This window comes from Clarias gariepinus, chromosome 2, assembly GCF_024256425.1.
Source record: "Clarias gariepinus isolate MV-2021 ecotype Netherlands chromosome 2, CGAR_prim_01v2, whole genome shotgun sequence".
NCBI lineage: Eukaryota > Metazoa > Chordata > Actinopteri > Siluriformes > Clariidae > Clarias > Clarias gariepinus.
In genome coordinates, this window is record NC_071101.1 from 38423564 (window position 1) to 38438679 (window position 15116).

Below are 15116 nucleotides of genomic sequence, written 5' to 3' on the forward strand. Positions count from 1 at the left end.
AAACCTCTATACCGAACCCCAGGCAACAATGACATCCATCCAGGTCGCAAATCTTTTGCTATAGAAATCTCTCCCTCCCTCCCTCCTTCTCTCTCTCTCTCTCTCTCTCTCGTGATCTCTCTCTCTCTCATATAAAGGTGTGGAGATGTGAGGAAGATAAGTGATGCTAATTTGTTGGATTTTGTTGTAGTCCCCTTATTCCGTATTCCTTAGTCCACCCATTGCAATTACATGTACAGTGAATTCTGGGTAATGGGGGAAAAATTTAAATGGTCTTAGTCAGGTTTCACTATTAGAAGACGCAAGAGCTTTTTTTCTTACGTGCAATAGCGCAACATCATATTAATAAAATAAAAAAAAACAGAAATGTTGAATTAATAGGCAGAGAAATCACTGAGACATAAATATCCAGAATGCATTGCAAATATTAGATTGGCTTGCCTTGATCGAGACAAACAAAGTGTGCAGTAATGTTGATGTGGGTTTAGTCCTACTGCACCACTACCAGCAGTTTGCCGATCTGCATCGTGGATGATCTTCTTCTTTCAGCTGCTCCTGTTAGAGGTCATCGTCCACACCAGACTATTCGTCTTTATCCAACTTTGTCTTCCACATCTTCTTTTGTCATGTCCTCCCTCACAACATCCATAAACCTCCTCTTGGGCATTCCTCTTCTCCTCCTGCATGACAGCTCTGATATACCTTATCCCTCCATTGACCATGTCCAAACCATCTTAATCTGGTCTCTCTAACTTTGTCCCCAACCGTCCTACCTGCACCATCCCTCTAATAAACTCATTCCTAATCCTGTCCATTCTTGTCACTCCAAAAGCAAACCTGGAGCATCTTCAGCTCTGCCACCTCTAGCTCTGTTTCCTGCTTTTTTGTCAGCAGCAACGTCTCCAAACCGTACAACATTGCTGGTCTCTCTGCTGTCCTAATCTAAATCGTGGATAAGATTGGAAAATGTTAACTCAACTGATAACGTGGCACTTAAAATGTTGTTACAAAATAAATATTAGACATAAATGAATACGAAATATGTCTATTTATATGTAAGTCATTTAGGGTCGATTTTTCCTTTAATATAAAAAATGTCAAAGTTATGACAGTGTTGTGTCTCTGATTGAGTGAATGAAAGTTTCCCATTAAAGTCTCGAAATGCAAATCTGGCGCCACCAATCGGTCAAAGCAAGCTGCTGAACTGTCAAGTGCATGCTTCTTTAGTATTTCATACATGCATATGCAAAACATATAATATAAATAATAATACATTTAATTTATAATGCACTTTATAATTGAAACAAATCTCAAAGTGCTACAAATTATTTCCAAAATGTATGGCAAAACAGTATGTATATGGTAATATATATACATTTTTCACAATAGTGAGACACATTTACCAATAAGTCTTTTTATTGTTAATTGAATAATATATATTTAAAAACTTTTAAATGAAGAAAAAAAGCAAAAAAAAAAAAATTGAACATGTGCTTCACTGTTGTGGAAAAAGCAACGTATTTGTTCTCCTGGCCTTGATTTTCCAGTAGAGATAGATGATTTAATCATTCAGTCTAAATAAATAAATACATAAATAAATAAACCCAAACATTATCACCATTATGTTTTATTAACAATTTCATAATATATACTGGATTTGCATAGGAGTTCCTTATAGTACTGTTTTTCCTCCCATACGCTTTCCTTGTCTCGGCTCATGTCATACAGCTAAATTATCAGAATAGATTTACCTTTCTCTCTCTCTCTCTCTCTCTCTCAGAGCGAGACAGTAGGGAGGAAAGTAATTTTCCAAAGTCTCAGTATAGAACTGCACCTGTTTGCACTCATACCATGTAAAGGTCATGTGGAAATACTATTCTAGAATATGACTGTGTGTGTGTGTGTGTGTGTGTGTGTGTGTGTGTGTGTGTGGTGGGGTAGAAGTGGGGGGGTTGGGATGGAGTGGTCTTATGAGTTTTATTAATAACTTTAGATGTTTTGTGAATGAGTGGAACAAATGCCACAGATGTTTTTCACGTTTTCACTTGGCATTCTGCACCGTACGTTTATACATGTTTATTGCACGCCTATCTGAACATTGCAGTTCCTGTTTATAGTTTTTGAACATGTATAAAGTAAGAATTGGAATAAATCTGTTTGTAACAACCATGTTGTTTCTCTGATGTAAAGGAAAGTAAGTCTAATGTCTAAAGTCACATGGCAGTGCCTATGTATTTAGGCGTGTACGTAGACATGGTCAAGACGATCTGCTGAAGTTCGAACCGAGCATCAGAATGAGAAAGAACAGAGATTTGATTTAATTAACTTTTAGCTGATAAAAGAACTTTGAAGCAGATGTGCCACTTCTGGCAGCTAAGAACAGAAAACTGAAGCCACAGTTTGCATAGGCTCACCATAACTGGGGAATTGAAGATTGGAAAAGCTTTGTCTGGTCTAAATGATCTGGATCTACTGTGACATTCAAATGGTAGGGTTAGAATTTGGCATAAACAACATGAAAGCATGGATCCATACTGCCTTGTATCAACAGATCAGCATAGTGGTGGTGATGTAATGGTGTGTGGTGTGAGATTTTTTCACACCATGTCACAAAACTAAAATCATCTCAAACTGGCTTTTTGAACATGACAATGATTTCTCTGTACTAAAGTGGCCTTCATCACCAGATCTCAATCCAGTCGAGTACCTCAGAGGTGTGGCAGAACGGGAGATTCACATAACGCCAGTTCAGCTGACAAATCTGCAGCAATTACGTTATGCCACCATGTTAACCCATTCATTCATGTAGGAACCTCTGTAGTCCAACTAAATCCGTTGAGGCCAAAGGCAAATACCATTGTATTTATTCTCATTTAAGAGAACATGCAAACTCCACGCACACAGATTCGGCTGAGGCTGGAATCAAACCCCGACCCTGGAGGTACAAGGCGAGAGTGCATACCACTAAGCCAACCAATAAATGTATTCTGTAATAAAATAATTATCACTTCTATAACCTAGAAGCAGTTAGATAATTCACTTTGAAGTTAAATTTGATGTTAGTCACATTCACCATACAGTATGTTCACCTACATAACCCTAGGTAAAAAAAAATCCAGTTCATATAAAAAAAAAAAGATAGGCAGTTTATATAGTTTTCTAATTATGACCCAGCTCTGTTTCTATAGCTTATATTCCAAGCGCACACATTTATGATTTATCAGTGTTTAGTACTGACGCCTCACACCTCCAGTGTGCGTGTAGTCTCCATGTTCTCCCTGTGTCTGGTGGGTTTCCTCTAGGTACTCTGGTTTCCTCCCACAGTCTAATTACAGCACGAGCAGCGGGATGTTACAAGCTTAGTCAACTTTACCTGTTCGTCATCACAGCATTATTACTCAGGCGAAAGAGAAAAGACGATGTCGGAGGGGAAACAGTGGGGACACACAACCGCTGGGAAAAATACCAGAGACCTGAAGAGACACATCAAGGCATAACATAAAAACGACCCAGTCTTACAGCCTCTCTGTGCTAATCAGGTTACCATATGTTAACATAACTGTGTTGTAATATATTTAATTTTCATTTATAGTTACACCTTTGAGAAACATATTAACCTACTAGGTTAGCAGATGATTGTGACCCATAGGAGCTATCCCTACAACAGTCCAAGTGTGTAAATTCATATTAAAAAAAGGAAAAGTTTGTATTGTCCATACTGCTTATATTGTTTTGTAGTTAAAAAAATATGGACATGCAGCAGTTGTTGTGATGGTTTAAAATAAATATGATTGGATGAAAACATCTTACATTGTAAATGTTAAAATGTTAAGATAATAATTTTGTAAAAAAAACTTTTTAAATGGTTTTGGCTAGCCTAGATTGACTGCAGGGTTACTTAATAATAATAATCTTATTGCTTAAATGTTACGTTTTCGTTTCACGATGAAAATGCTTAAGAGTTCCTCTGACTAAAAATAGACGAAAATGTCCAGACTTATAGTCGACTATAACTTAACTAAACAAATATAGCATTTGATTAAATATGATAAAAACTAATCAGGACATTTTTCCCGTGACTATGACTAAAATTGAACATAGCTGACGAAATGAACAGTAGTTTGTTCCTTGCGATGGGTTGGTTCCCCACCTTGTTCGCTGGTTTCCCTGGGATAGGCTTCAGGCCTCAAGTTTTATAGATAATGGATGGATAGAAGACAAAACAATCAGATAATTGAGAGACAATTTAAGTGAAATTCTTTGTCTCAAGTTCAAAAGAGATGAATTTGATCTGTTTAGAGTTTGTTGCGAATTAAAAGTGATTAGAACAAAACACACCCATGTTTGTAAAGTAAAACTGAAATGTAGTACTTTTTAACTTAACACCTGCGCTCTTTACTGATACACTGCTTATGCGTTTGTATGTGCGATCAACAAATGACAAGACGACCTCATAATTCCACTGTTTATTTTTTTCTAGTAAATTCTGCCTACTGGTATTTAGCTGTTTATTCCGTGGGCATTTTTTCCTTTGTATAATGGGATAAAGAATATTGTTTGGACCACCGCATTGCATTTTCTAATCTGTACGTAGTTCCAGTTACAAACCGACAACACAAAGCAAACCTGTGCAGTAGAACGCATCATTAAAACACAACGAGATCACGCTTTGCTAATTATCTTCTTTCAAATATAAACCACAGCTCTTTATAAAGCATTAAATAACTTTTAAATGGTAAAAATGTAGCTTTTACAGCAAACTGCATGAGTGTCTCCCCTACATTAATCCTTCATATGTGAACAAACCAATACATTGTTACATATGACTAATTATAGACACACACACACACAGACATACACCCACTCGAGCAGACATACTGTATAACCGAACGTAACATGTCTTAATACTTTAAAAGACTTTCACACTGTGATGATATTGCTTTAAAATGTCACATCTTCCGGAGTGTTAATAGACAGTGTGTCTACAACACCTATGTCATGTCCTTGGTTTTCTGTAATGTCTGTTGTACTGCAGCATCTGCTACATTATGGCGAGTCCAAGCCGCTCTCCATCAGGGTTAGCTGTGAAAGCAGAAAGAAATCATTTAGGTTGTTGATTATGATGAGTTACAACGGTAGCATGCTGTATGAAAACAGTGCAGAGTGGAAATGAACGTCCCAGAGACATGCATCAAATGCAATGTGCGCTCACACGCATGCACACGAACACGCTTGCACTGCTGTAACCAAACTTTTACAAAAAGCACATTTAAGGAATAATCCAGATGTTTATAAGCCATTTGTATAGTGTTTAAGTGACTACCATGGAAAATAATTTTAGACATTTCACTGTACTTAGTAGACCTCTGAGATTAAAATGGTTGCACAGTTAATTATGCTTTTGTCAGTCAATTCAACTAATTGAATTTAATTGATGGCTCAGTTTGCGATTTAAAAACAGCTCACACAAGATAATAGTTTTGTATAAAATATCAAATGTTTAAACATCAAATGTTATTAGCTTGAATTTCAGCTACAGGCAGCTACAGTAAGCCGATAATGCTTTAGACGTCATACACACCAACAGTATGTATTACACTCAATGGTCTTAAAATGAAGCTGAGACAATTTAAACTCTTCATTCAACTTTTAATTACTGGAGCAACGTAGTAGAGTGTAATTCTATATTTATAGATTTTGTAATTTTCATGTTAACTCAAACTGTCTATCTCTGAAAGGATCATTTACAAATATGGGGTCAAACCGGGACTTGCGATAAAATCTCTTATGAAGGCGTAAAACCGTTTGATATAAACTTTTAAGAGCAATAGGCCGATCAGACGCCGATGATTAAAGCTTTTGAATGGTGAAAACGTTTTGAAGATGTCTGTCATTGACGATCCCAGCCAAGGTGAACTTCTAGTTTAAAAGGCACTAGTGAAACACTTGGATAAGTGCATTAGTGTAGCAGCAGATTATGTGTTCTGTTATTCTGCACAATCCCGCTTTGACTTGAACGCCTCTTGTATGTGACTCATAAATGATTAGCTCTTTCTCAAAAAACTGGCCTAGAGTTCCATCGTGAATAAAACAGGTTTTCTCCTTTGTTATCCTTACTTTTCTCTATGCTCATTAAAAAATTAAAAATTTCTTTTCACGAACTTTCAGACATTACGTTAAAGTTCACTGGCTTATTCCTTTAATATATGCTCAAGACCAATTAACCTTATTAGTATACCAAAAACTCAATCAGGACACAGTTTTAGGTTAACCCATTCTGTACACATGTAAATGTGCCACAGGACAAACACACCAAACTTTAAGCCACTATGTACAGTAACACGCGGTTAACCAGACATAGTGGTTACCCTGCAGTCTCCCACATCTTCAGAAGTCAAACACATCATCATCATCATCATCATCAGCATCATGAAGAGCCCATGCCCAGGCCTTCAGGTCAAACTCTATCCCGCTGGAATAGGAGTAGGGGCACTTGAGTTATGCAACTTCATCTGTCTTTGCAAACCCTTATCAAAAGGTGTCTTTTGCTGCATTACAAAAGTCATTTTATAAATGAAAGACTAAAGATGTTGGTTAGGACTGGTGTATTGTTTGAATTAATGCAGATTATGTTTTATTTACTATCTGCAGCCCAGTGTTTGTTGGCAATGTTAGTGAATTAAATTCTCGCACTTCGCTTGCATGTGTTAAGACCACGGAGAAGAACAGACAGCCAGGTGGCGCTGCAGGGCACAGCATACTTACTGTCCATACACACAAACACAGCGCCACAGGGGAAAGGTGAAGAGGTCAGTGGAGAATGATTCGGATCATGGGGCCAGTGCTATAAAGGAGGTTCGGAGCACAAAAAGGAAATCAGATTGCACTGATTTGAACGCATGTACATTTTGCCGATTGGATTTCAAGCCAGAACATCTCTACACATCTGGAGGAAAGAAAAGATTCTTCTGTCTATATGTTGTTGTCCTTTTGCTGCTCCCGTCAAGGGGTCGCCACAGCGGACCACCCAATATAGATCGATACTAAATAATCTAATTTAAACCAGATTACAATGACTTCTCGATCACTGATATTTAGAGTGGTCTGCATGCAAAAGTATTCATACCCCTTGAACTTTTCCACATTTTTTCACATTACAACCACAAACGTGAATGTATTTTATTGAGATTTGGATAGGTGTTGGACCAACACAAATTGGCACATAATTGTAAAGTGGAAGGAAAATGATAGATGGTTTAAAAATTTTTTTCTACGAATAAAAATTGGAAAAGTGTGGCGTGCATATGTATTTATTTCGCCTCCTTTACTCTGATACCCTTTACATAAAATCATGTTGAACCAATTGTCTTCAGAAGTCGCCTAATTAGTAAATGGAGTGCACCTGTGTGTCATTTAATCTCAGCATAAATACCGCTGTTCTGTTTTTGTTAGAACAAACAGCATCATGAAGCCCAAGGAACACCCAAGACAGATCAGGGATAAAGCTATGGAGAAGCTTATAGCAGGGATAGGTTATAAAAATGATCCCAAGATTATGGAGAACATCTCACGGAGTGCTGTTTATCTCCATTATCAAAAAATTAAAGAGTAAGACACAACTGCAAACCTACCAAGACATTATTTAAGGACCTTCACTAATTAGGTGACTCCTGAAGGCAAATGGTTCCACTGGATTTTAGTTGGGGGTATTAAAGTAAAGCAGACTGCTTATTAGCTTTTTATTTGTAAAAAATGTCTTTTATTGGGATTGTATATGATAGACCAACACAAAGTGGCAAATAATTGGTAAGTGAAAGGAAAATTATATGATAAAAATTATATTTACTGTTGTGGTTGTAACATGCCCAATAAATACTTTGCATGGCACTGTATAACAAACCGTCTTGCTCTATACTCTATCTGTTATACTATACATACATATTTTACCAATATTTAAAAAAATCTACTATTATCTTCAGCTACAACAATCGAATATGTCTAAATAACACAATGTTCATCCAAACAGTTTTGGGTTCCGTGATCAGTGCTTTAAATACTGACACCCCATCATGAGTTCCAGTAATGATATCAAGTGTAGCTTTTTCTTTCTTGGCAAATCTGCTAGATGACTCACATCTCCTTTTTCAGATTACACATTTGGAATTCAGAGGAAATATCACTCTACATGAAAAAGTAAATATTAGATTTTTTCGATGTTGGTTTAATAAGGCGATGTGGTGAGGATCTGCCTTTTTTTTTCTTTGTGTGTGTGTGTGTGTGTGTGTGTGTGTGTGTGTGTGTGTGTGTGTGTGTGAAGGTAAAGCATCCAGCCAAGCGTTATTAAGCAGATGAATGAAATTAGGGTCTAAAATATTTGTTTAGATGATACACATCCAAGAAGAAAGCAGAAGAAAGTCTGATTAAGACTTTAATGCTACAAAGCTGATTTGTTACTTATTATGTTTTGTTGTTGTTATTATTGATTATTATTGTTTAAAACTTGTATGAGTTCAACCCTCTATTTGACAATACTTTCACAAAAGCGAGGCTCAGAGACAATGTTTCATCAGCACACACAATCCAGATTAATGAATGTGACCAACAGTAAATTTTGCAAATGTATAATAAAAGTAATCTAAAAAAAAAATACAATAAAGTTTGTAAATACGAACTGATTATTATTAACTGTTACATAAACTGTTTATTCGGTATACACACTCACCTGGGCTTGCTCGGGGGTGGTTGGGATTTACTGTGCACTCTCATGGCTCCTCTAGAGGAGAGTTTGGGCGAGTTTCGTGGAGAGAGACGTGGTGAGGGAAGCGGTGATGGCAGCAACCCGAGCGGAGGATCTACAGGAGGTGATCCACTCTGAGTACGAGGCTTGCGCGGGATTTTCTTGAGCAGACGGCCGATCCACTTCTGCTGCTCAGACGAGGAACTGGCCAGCAGCAGCAGCTCTTTAGCCGTGCCAAAGTTCACTGCAAAAACAAGGAACAGGATTTAATTACAAATACAAAATCAATTTCAAATTGTACTGGCTGAGCCATCACTTTTTTTTACCCATATACAATACCAGTTAAAAGTTTGGATACACCTTCTATTTAAATGTTTTTGTGTAGTTAGGTGTTTCCTACATTCTAGAACAATACTGGACATTTTAAAACCATGAAATAACACAAGGCTGACTTAGTGGTAAGCACGGAGCACGTGCATGGAGTTACAAGGGTTCTCTTCATGTTGGCTCTGACTCGTCCATCACATCAGCCACCAAGAGTACCCTTCTTCTAGGTAAAGAGTTATTGTACACTTGTACAGCACAATTGTAGAGGGTTAAACCATATAAGGATGCTGGCCCACATTACAGATTGTGAATGTGCATTTAAGGGTAGATGACCTGATCTTTAACTCATCACTTGCCCAGGCCAAAGTAGCTTCATGTTTCAAATCAACCAACAATCATCATCCCTGTTTCAGAATCCTTTACAGTTTCAGACTGACCATTATCCCTATGTGACCATTATCACTAACCCTAATAATGAAATACATCAATAATGATAAAGCTGGTCATGGCACACATTAAAGACTCCAAAGCCAAAGTGGATATCCATCACTATACATCCAGACCAAACCATTCAACACTCCCAATTGCAAATCTTGGTCCCAAAACACTTTCTGTATCCCCCTGAAGGCCCATCACTTTTTCCGGAGGCTGAAGAGTGAACCAGTGAGGACACTCTCCTTATTTAACCAACATCCTCAGTGAAATATAGTGAAATCTGTCTGAAACACCGGTCTTTCTATGATGGGGGACAATTACACCAAAAATGTCAAAAGAAAACCAGGATCACCATGAAAGACCCGTAGCACTACTACTACTTCCTGCACTACTTTCTGATAAACCAACATGGACGGCTTTTGCACATTTTTGCACATACTGTATGTACACCGATGTATGGAGTTTGACTGATTCAATCTTTTTAAAACATAGTCTAGCACGATCTCCTGACCTTTGCAGGGTGCAAGCACTTCCTCCTTGAGGTCTAGGTGGTCTTTGTGGCATTTGGCGTGGCAGCGACGGCACTCCAGAGCTGGAGGGGGCTTGAAGACGTTCCAGAGGGGTCGGGCACATGCGTCACAGTTGGAAGGAAAGTGGTAGAGTGTGGGCACAAGCTCATGGCCTTTGTGAGGAATGTAGGATGACCTCTCGGCAACTGAAAGCTCCACACCTGGTTCCTGATTCTTACTCTCGCCCTCGTTTGCATAGAGGATCTAAGAGAGAAAAGGCATGAGAGATAAGAAGGAGACAGACAAGGAAGTCAATCTAATGGAAACAAGCATTTATATAAGCAAACAAACTGTAGACATGGTAAAAACATACATATAATCATCAGCCAATTTATACCCCCCCCATTTACACTCGAATTTGGCACGAATTTGCTAGCGACCTCTCCCGCTGTGTCTCCCGCTCACGATATGAAACAAACTTGTCCTATAGACACTGGAGGAATGGGACATATGTCAGATGCTCAGCTGTTTTAATGACGGTGAGCTGAAGGAGCGCATAGAGGATGGTACCATCAACTTTCCTCCACCAGGACCCCTGACCAATGATGGCAATGTCCATGCCTCATTTTATCCTCAGTGATGACCTTTCACCTTTGATGAAGTCCTACAGTAGACTTGGACTTGTGACCAACTACAGGACGAAACTTGATGTGTAAATATTATAATGATGTTAAAATGTATGAAAGAAATTTTATTCCTATTTTCCAAAGTTTTGAATAAAATGAAATGACCAAACCACATACATTTTAGTGATCAATATTGCAATATGGCAAATTATTTGACATCAAACTTATGAACTTAATCAAACTAATTAAAAATTTCTAACGTTATATATAATTTCTCACGACAGAATTCACACCGAGCCATGAAAGAGGCAGTAAGGAGCCGTTACCGAGCTCTCGAGCGGCTGTAATGAATCTGCATTCGTGTAGATCCGATAGCAAATTCAGCTCAAAAACTTTAGTTAGGCCAACTTGTTCAAACCAAACAAAACCATCTTGTGCTAGAGCATAAAATGTCACACAATACCTGGAAAATACGAGGGATCTCTCTGATATCCGCACGGTACACATCTGTTTGTGTCACAGGCCGTACATGGAAGAGTTTACTGAGATAAAACAAAAGGAATTGTTTAAATGGAACAATATCCAGTCTATTTGTGATAAAATAAAATGATAAATGGCAGATTTAGTCGTTATGAGTGAGATGCAAGTTCATGCTAAATACACGAAAACATAATACAGCTGTGTGGCACACAGTTTCAATAGTTTTGCTTGATTTATTATTCAAGAAAAAAAATTATCGTCATACATTTTTTTTGTCATAATTTTAATTTCTTAACCACTGAATGTGTCACAGTGTCATGTTTTTTTTCTATTTGCTATAGAGCCTCTATAGGTTAATTTTTTCTATTGCTATAACTCTCCTGTTCTAATGAAGAAATAAATGATACGGACATAAAAATATTAATCATTCCATCATGGACCTGGTATTTATATTCATGTAAAGGAGATGCGTTTAGACTCACTCGATGTCCAGTATCATAAACGGTTTGGCCTGGTCACGTTCTTCCTCTGAGTCATAGAACAGGATCTTCTTGCTGCTCATCACCACATACTACAGAGCACAGATGACGTGTACACATGCATAACACATCTACAGACAGATTGAGGAAAAATATAAATAGGTATATGGTTAAGATGTTTATGCGTTCTTGTTTTACCTTCCTATCCCATCCAAACCTCTTGGTGTTTTTGCTTGGAAGAGACAGCCAACCCTCCAGACTGGTATCTGTTGTGGACAAGAAAAATGATGTGTTCATGAATCATAACAGGAAGCAGTGGCAAAGATCATCTCACACTCGCACTCAATCCCACGCTGAGTTAGAAACACACCTGTGAAGGTTTTCAGTCGGGCAGGTTATTGTGAATCTCAAGTTTATGGGAGAAGATTTGTCATGATTGCTGGTTATGAAATTAAATACGAGGGCTAAAATCTAATATCCATCACAGATCTCAATGATGAAGCTATTTAGCAAAGCGCTACAGTATATCGCATGAGCTCAAGAATAGTGTGAAGGAAAGCATTTCACGTTAGTAGCGTATTCCAGTTTTTATGTGCTTTAAACACACACACAAAATAGCAGTGGCTCACACTATGTAGGATCAACTGACATAAAAGGAATCAGCGACAGCCTCAACTCATTACAGTGTAGTGTGTATGTGTATGTATTTTAATAACCACTGATGTCTGACATGTAGGGGTATAAAATAAGACCTAGCAAGTGAGACAGCTAGCACTACTAACATTACATACACCGCCTGGCCAAAATAAAATTGCACACACTTCTATTTCATCCGTCCACCTTTAGCTTTGCTTACGGCACGCAAAGTGGTGGCCAGGTCACATGGGTGAAAGTGATTCCTCATGCTCCCAGAACCACTCTTTTACAATTAGTGCCATTAGAGAAGAAAAACTCCATAGATGTGATACTTTGGTCATTCAGTACATTCAGGTCGTCAGCTGACTTCTTTTTATTGCTGAGTCTAGACCTGACCGACTGAAGCAACACCAGATCATAACACTGCTGCCTCCAGAGGCGTGTACACTTGGTGCTATGCATGATGGGTGCATCGCTTCAAGCACTTCCCTTCTTACCCTGACACGCCCATCGCTCTAGAATAGGGTCAATCTGGACTTATTACTTTTTTTTTTACCAAACTGAACCCTTTTACTCTGGTAAGCCTCATGATGCAACATCACAAAGCATTTCAGTGAACTCTGTTTACAGTCATTCATGATTTTTGTTCTGACCATGTATCTTCTCTGAAGGTGACAGACCAATAATTCCTATAATCTCCTTAGTTGTTTTCTTGCTTGATGCTTCTTAATAAATTATTATAATAAATAATTCTTTTGGCCAGGAAGTGTATAATATATCTAATACGCCACATTATTCAAAATACTTGGACACAAATCTGTTCCCATAGTTCTGGTTGTTAGTCAAGGTGACTGGACGTAATCTTAAAGGCATTTAATGCGAGTGAACACACATGTGCACAACTCCATGCAGGGTCACCTGCAGCCCCAACGTCCTTTGGCCTCTCATAAGGCAAAGCCAGCTGATGCTGACCCCTCTGTTCCTCATCGTCCTCTTCCTCAGACTCAGAAGAGAACAGGGGGCAGTTGAGGTTTGGCCGGGTGTCGATACACACCCGCTTGGAGCTTCGCTGGTATGAAAACGACATGGACTCTGAGGTTTGTGTTTGTGTGATGCGCACTGCCGTGCGACCATGGTGACAGGGGAAGGGGTCGAGAATGTGTCAGTTAGAAAAAAAAGAAACAAGAAAATTGTCATAATCAGAGGTTCAGTGGTGCAAGGCAGAAGGTATAGGATGGATAGATACAAAGAGGAAGCTAGTTGAACAAGGAGAAAGGGAAGTGTGGATCATCAGTCATCCTTATTTTGTCTGTGTGTGTGTTTTGGTTGCTACTGTACCTGGGTAAGGCTCATCAATGTCTTGCTCATTGCCCATACTGCTGATGCTAGTTGTGTCTAAGGAATGGATGCTAAGTGAAGTGATCTGACTCCGCAGACGCTCAATATCGCTGTCCTTGCTGTCTACAGCCATCTGAAGTTCCAGTCGCATCTGCGACTCTTCTGATATCATCTACGACCAGAACACGCACAAAGAGAACGACAGCAGTATAGAAATTAATTCAAAAACCAAAGGGACACACTGTACCACAGGAAATGGCGCTGTTGGTAATATGCACCAATTTAACACTTACGGCCTGCATCTCACTGATCTCCTTCTGGTATTTGATGATGGTACTGTTGAGCTTGTCTCGCTCAGAGCGCAACTCCAGCTGCAACTTCCTGTTCTCCTTCTCTTTTCTTCTCAGAGTGCTGTCGTCGGCATTGTGGACGCCCCGCGGCGCATCCTTCTTGTTCATTATCTCGGCTAGCTTGTTAACGGCCTAAATGGTAGCAGAGTAAAGCATTAATCCAAGCATTAAACAACACAATTATTGTGCGACATGCCACATACAAATTCCAGCAAGGTAGATCTGAACGCAGGTGATCCTTGGAATAACTAATGAGATAGCGACTTTCAAGAACTGAAATGTTTTTCTCTGTATGTACAGTATATGAGCCACAAGCTCCCTATAAAAGAAAAAATATGAAAACAGCACAGGACAGCAGGTATCTAATTACAAACTGAATTGATTTGGATCATGACATTTCATTGTGGCACCTAGAGGGCCAACACCTATCCATCTAGGAGCCTCTGTAGTCCAACTAGGGACCGTGAAGAACAATGGTGACCACTGTATTTGTTCCCGAGGTGGGAATCGAACCCGGACCCTGGAGGTGCAAGGTGATATTGCTAGGGAGCCAACATCATGATCAAAACCCTATGTTACTTCTATGGGAAAATAAAAATTTAGCTAGCATACTGACATACTGTAGGCAAGAGTAATATTTAAATTAATAAAATATTTTTTTTGTGGAATACAGTACTGTTCAAGGGTTTTAGACAAATGCAAGGAAATGCTATAAAGCAAAGATGCATTTATAAATAATTTGTATGTTTTTACTTTAATGCCATTTATTTCCTTCCGTAGTGGATTTGTTAAAGTCAATACTAATTAAAATTAGCCTTTGCTGTTTAAAAATGCATCAGCAGTCTCAGGTGGCACACATTGTGCATTTTTACACAAAAGGAAATGAGCTGGTAAGTTTTTCCAAGCATTGTCTACCCACTCAAGTACCCACTCCTGACTGTCAAACCTGTTTCAGTTCTCGTAGATAAAACCTGCTAGAAATGGTGACATCGGAGGCACAAACGGAGCCCAAACCGTGTGAGGTGGTTTTAATGTTAGGGGTATATGATTTCTTTAAACAGATGTGTCAAAATGGCATGCAGTGTGTTATCACGAGAAAAGCAAACAAGGCTTTTTGCAAATGAAACAATTTCCCTTTTTTTATTGCCCAAAATAAATACAAAAATAAGTATCTACAACCAAATCTCCTGGTTTTTCCA

The 15116-nt window shown here is 38.6% G+C and overlaps 1 protein-coding gene across 4 annotated transcripts in view; it reads right to left on the reverse strand.

Moving 5' to 3' along the window:
- Window positions 1–4453: 4453 nt before the first annotated feature.
- LOC128510495 (rho-associated protein kinase 2-like) overlaps window positions 4454–15116 on the reverse strand; it is a 48565-nt gene continuing 37902 nt past the window's right edge. The window contains exons 25-34 of one of the 4 annotated variants that reach the window (XM_053482840.1): window positions 13861–14049; window positions 13568–13739; window positions 13148–13348; window positions 11792–11859; window positions 11597–11685; window positions 11098–11176; window positions 10011–10272; window positions 8723–8981; window positions 6766–6844; window positions 4454–5082 (exon numbers count right to left, since the gene is read on the reverse strand). In XM_053482840.1, the coding sequence (XP_053338815.1) occupies window positions 6811–6844; window positions 8723–8981; window positions 10011–10272; window positions 11098–11176; window positions 11597–11685; window positions 11792–11859; window positions 13148–13348; window positions 13568–13739; window positions 13861–14049 (1353 nt within the window). In that variant the 3' untranslated portion in view covers window positions 4454–5082; window positions 6766–6810. Of the gene's footprint in view, window positions 5083–5993; window positions 6473–6765; window positions 6845–8722; window positions 8982–10010; window positions 10273–11097; window positions 11177–11596; window positions 11686–11791; window positions 11860–13147; window positions 13349–13567; window positions 13740–13860; window positions 14050–15116 lie in introns of those variants that run through there. The other 3 variants (XM_053482848.1, XM_053482865.1, XM_053482855.1) reach the window with 3 other exon arrangements.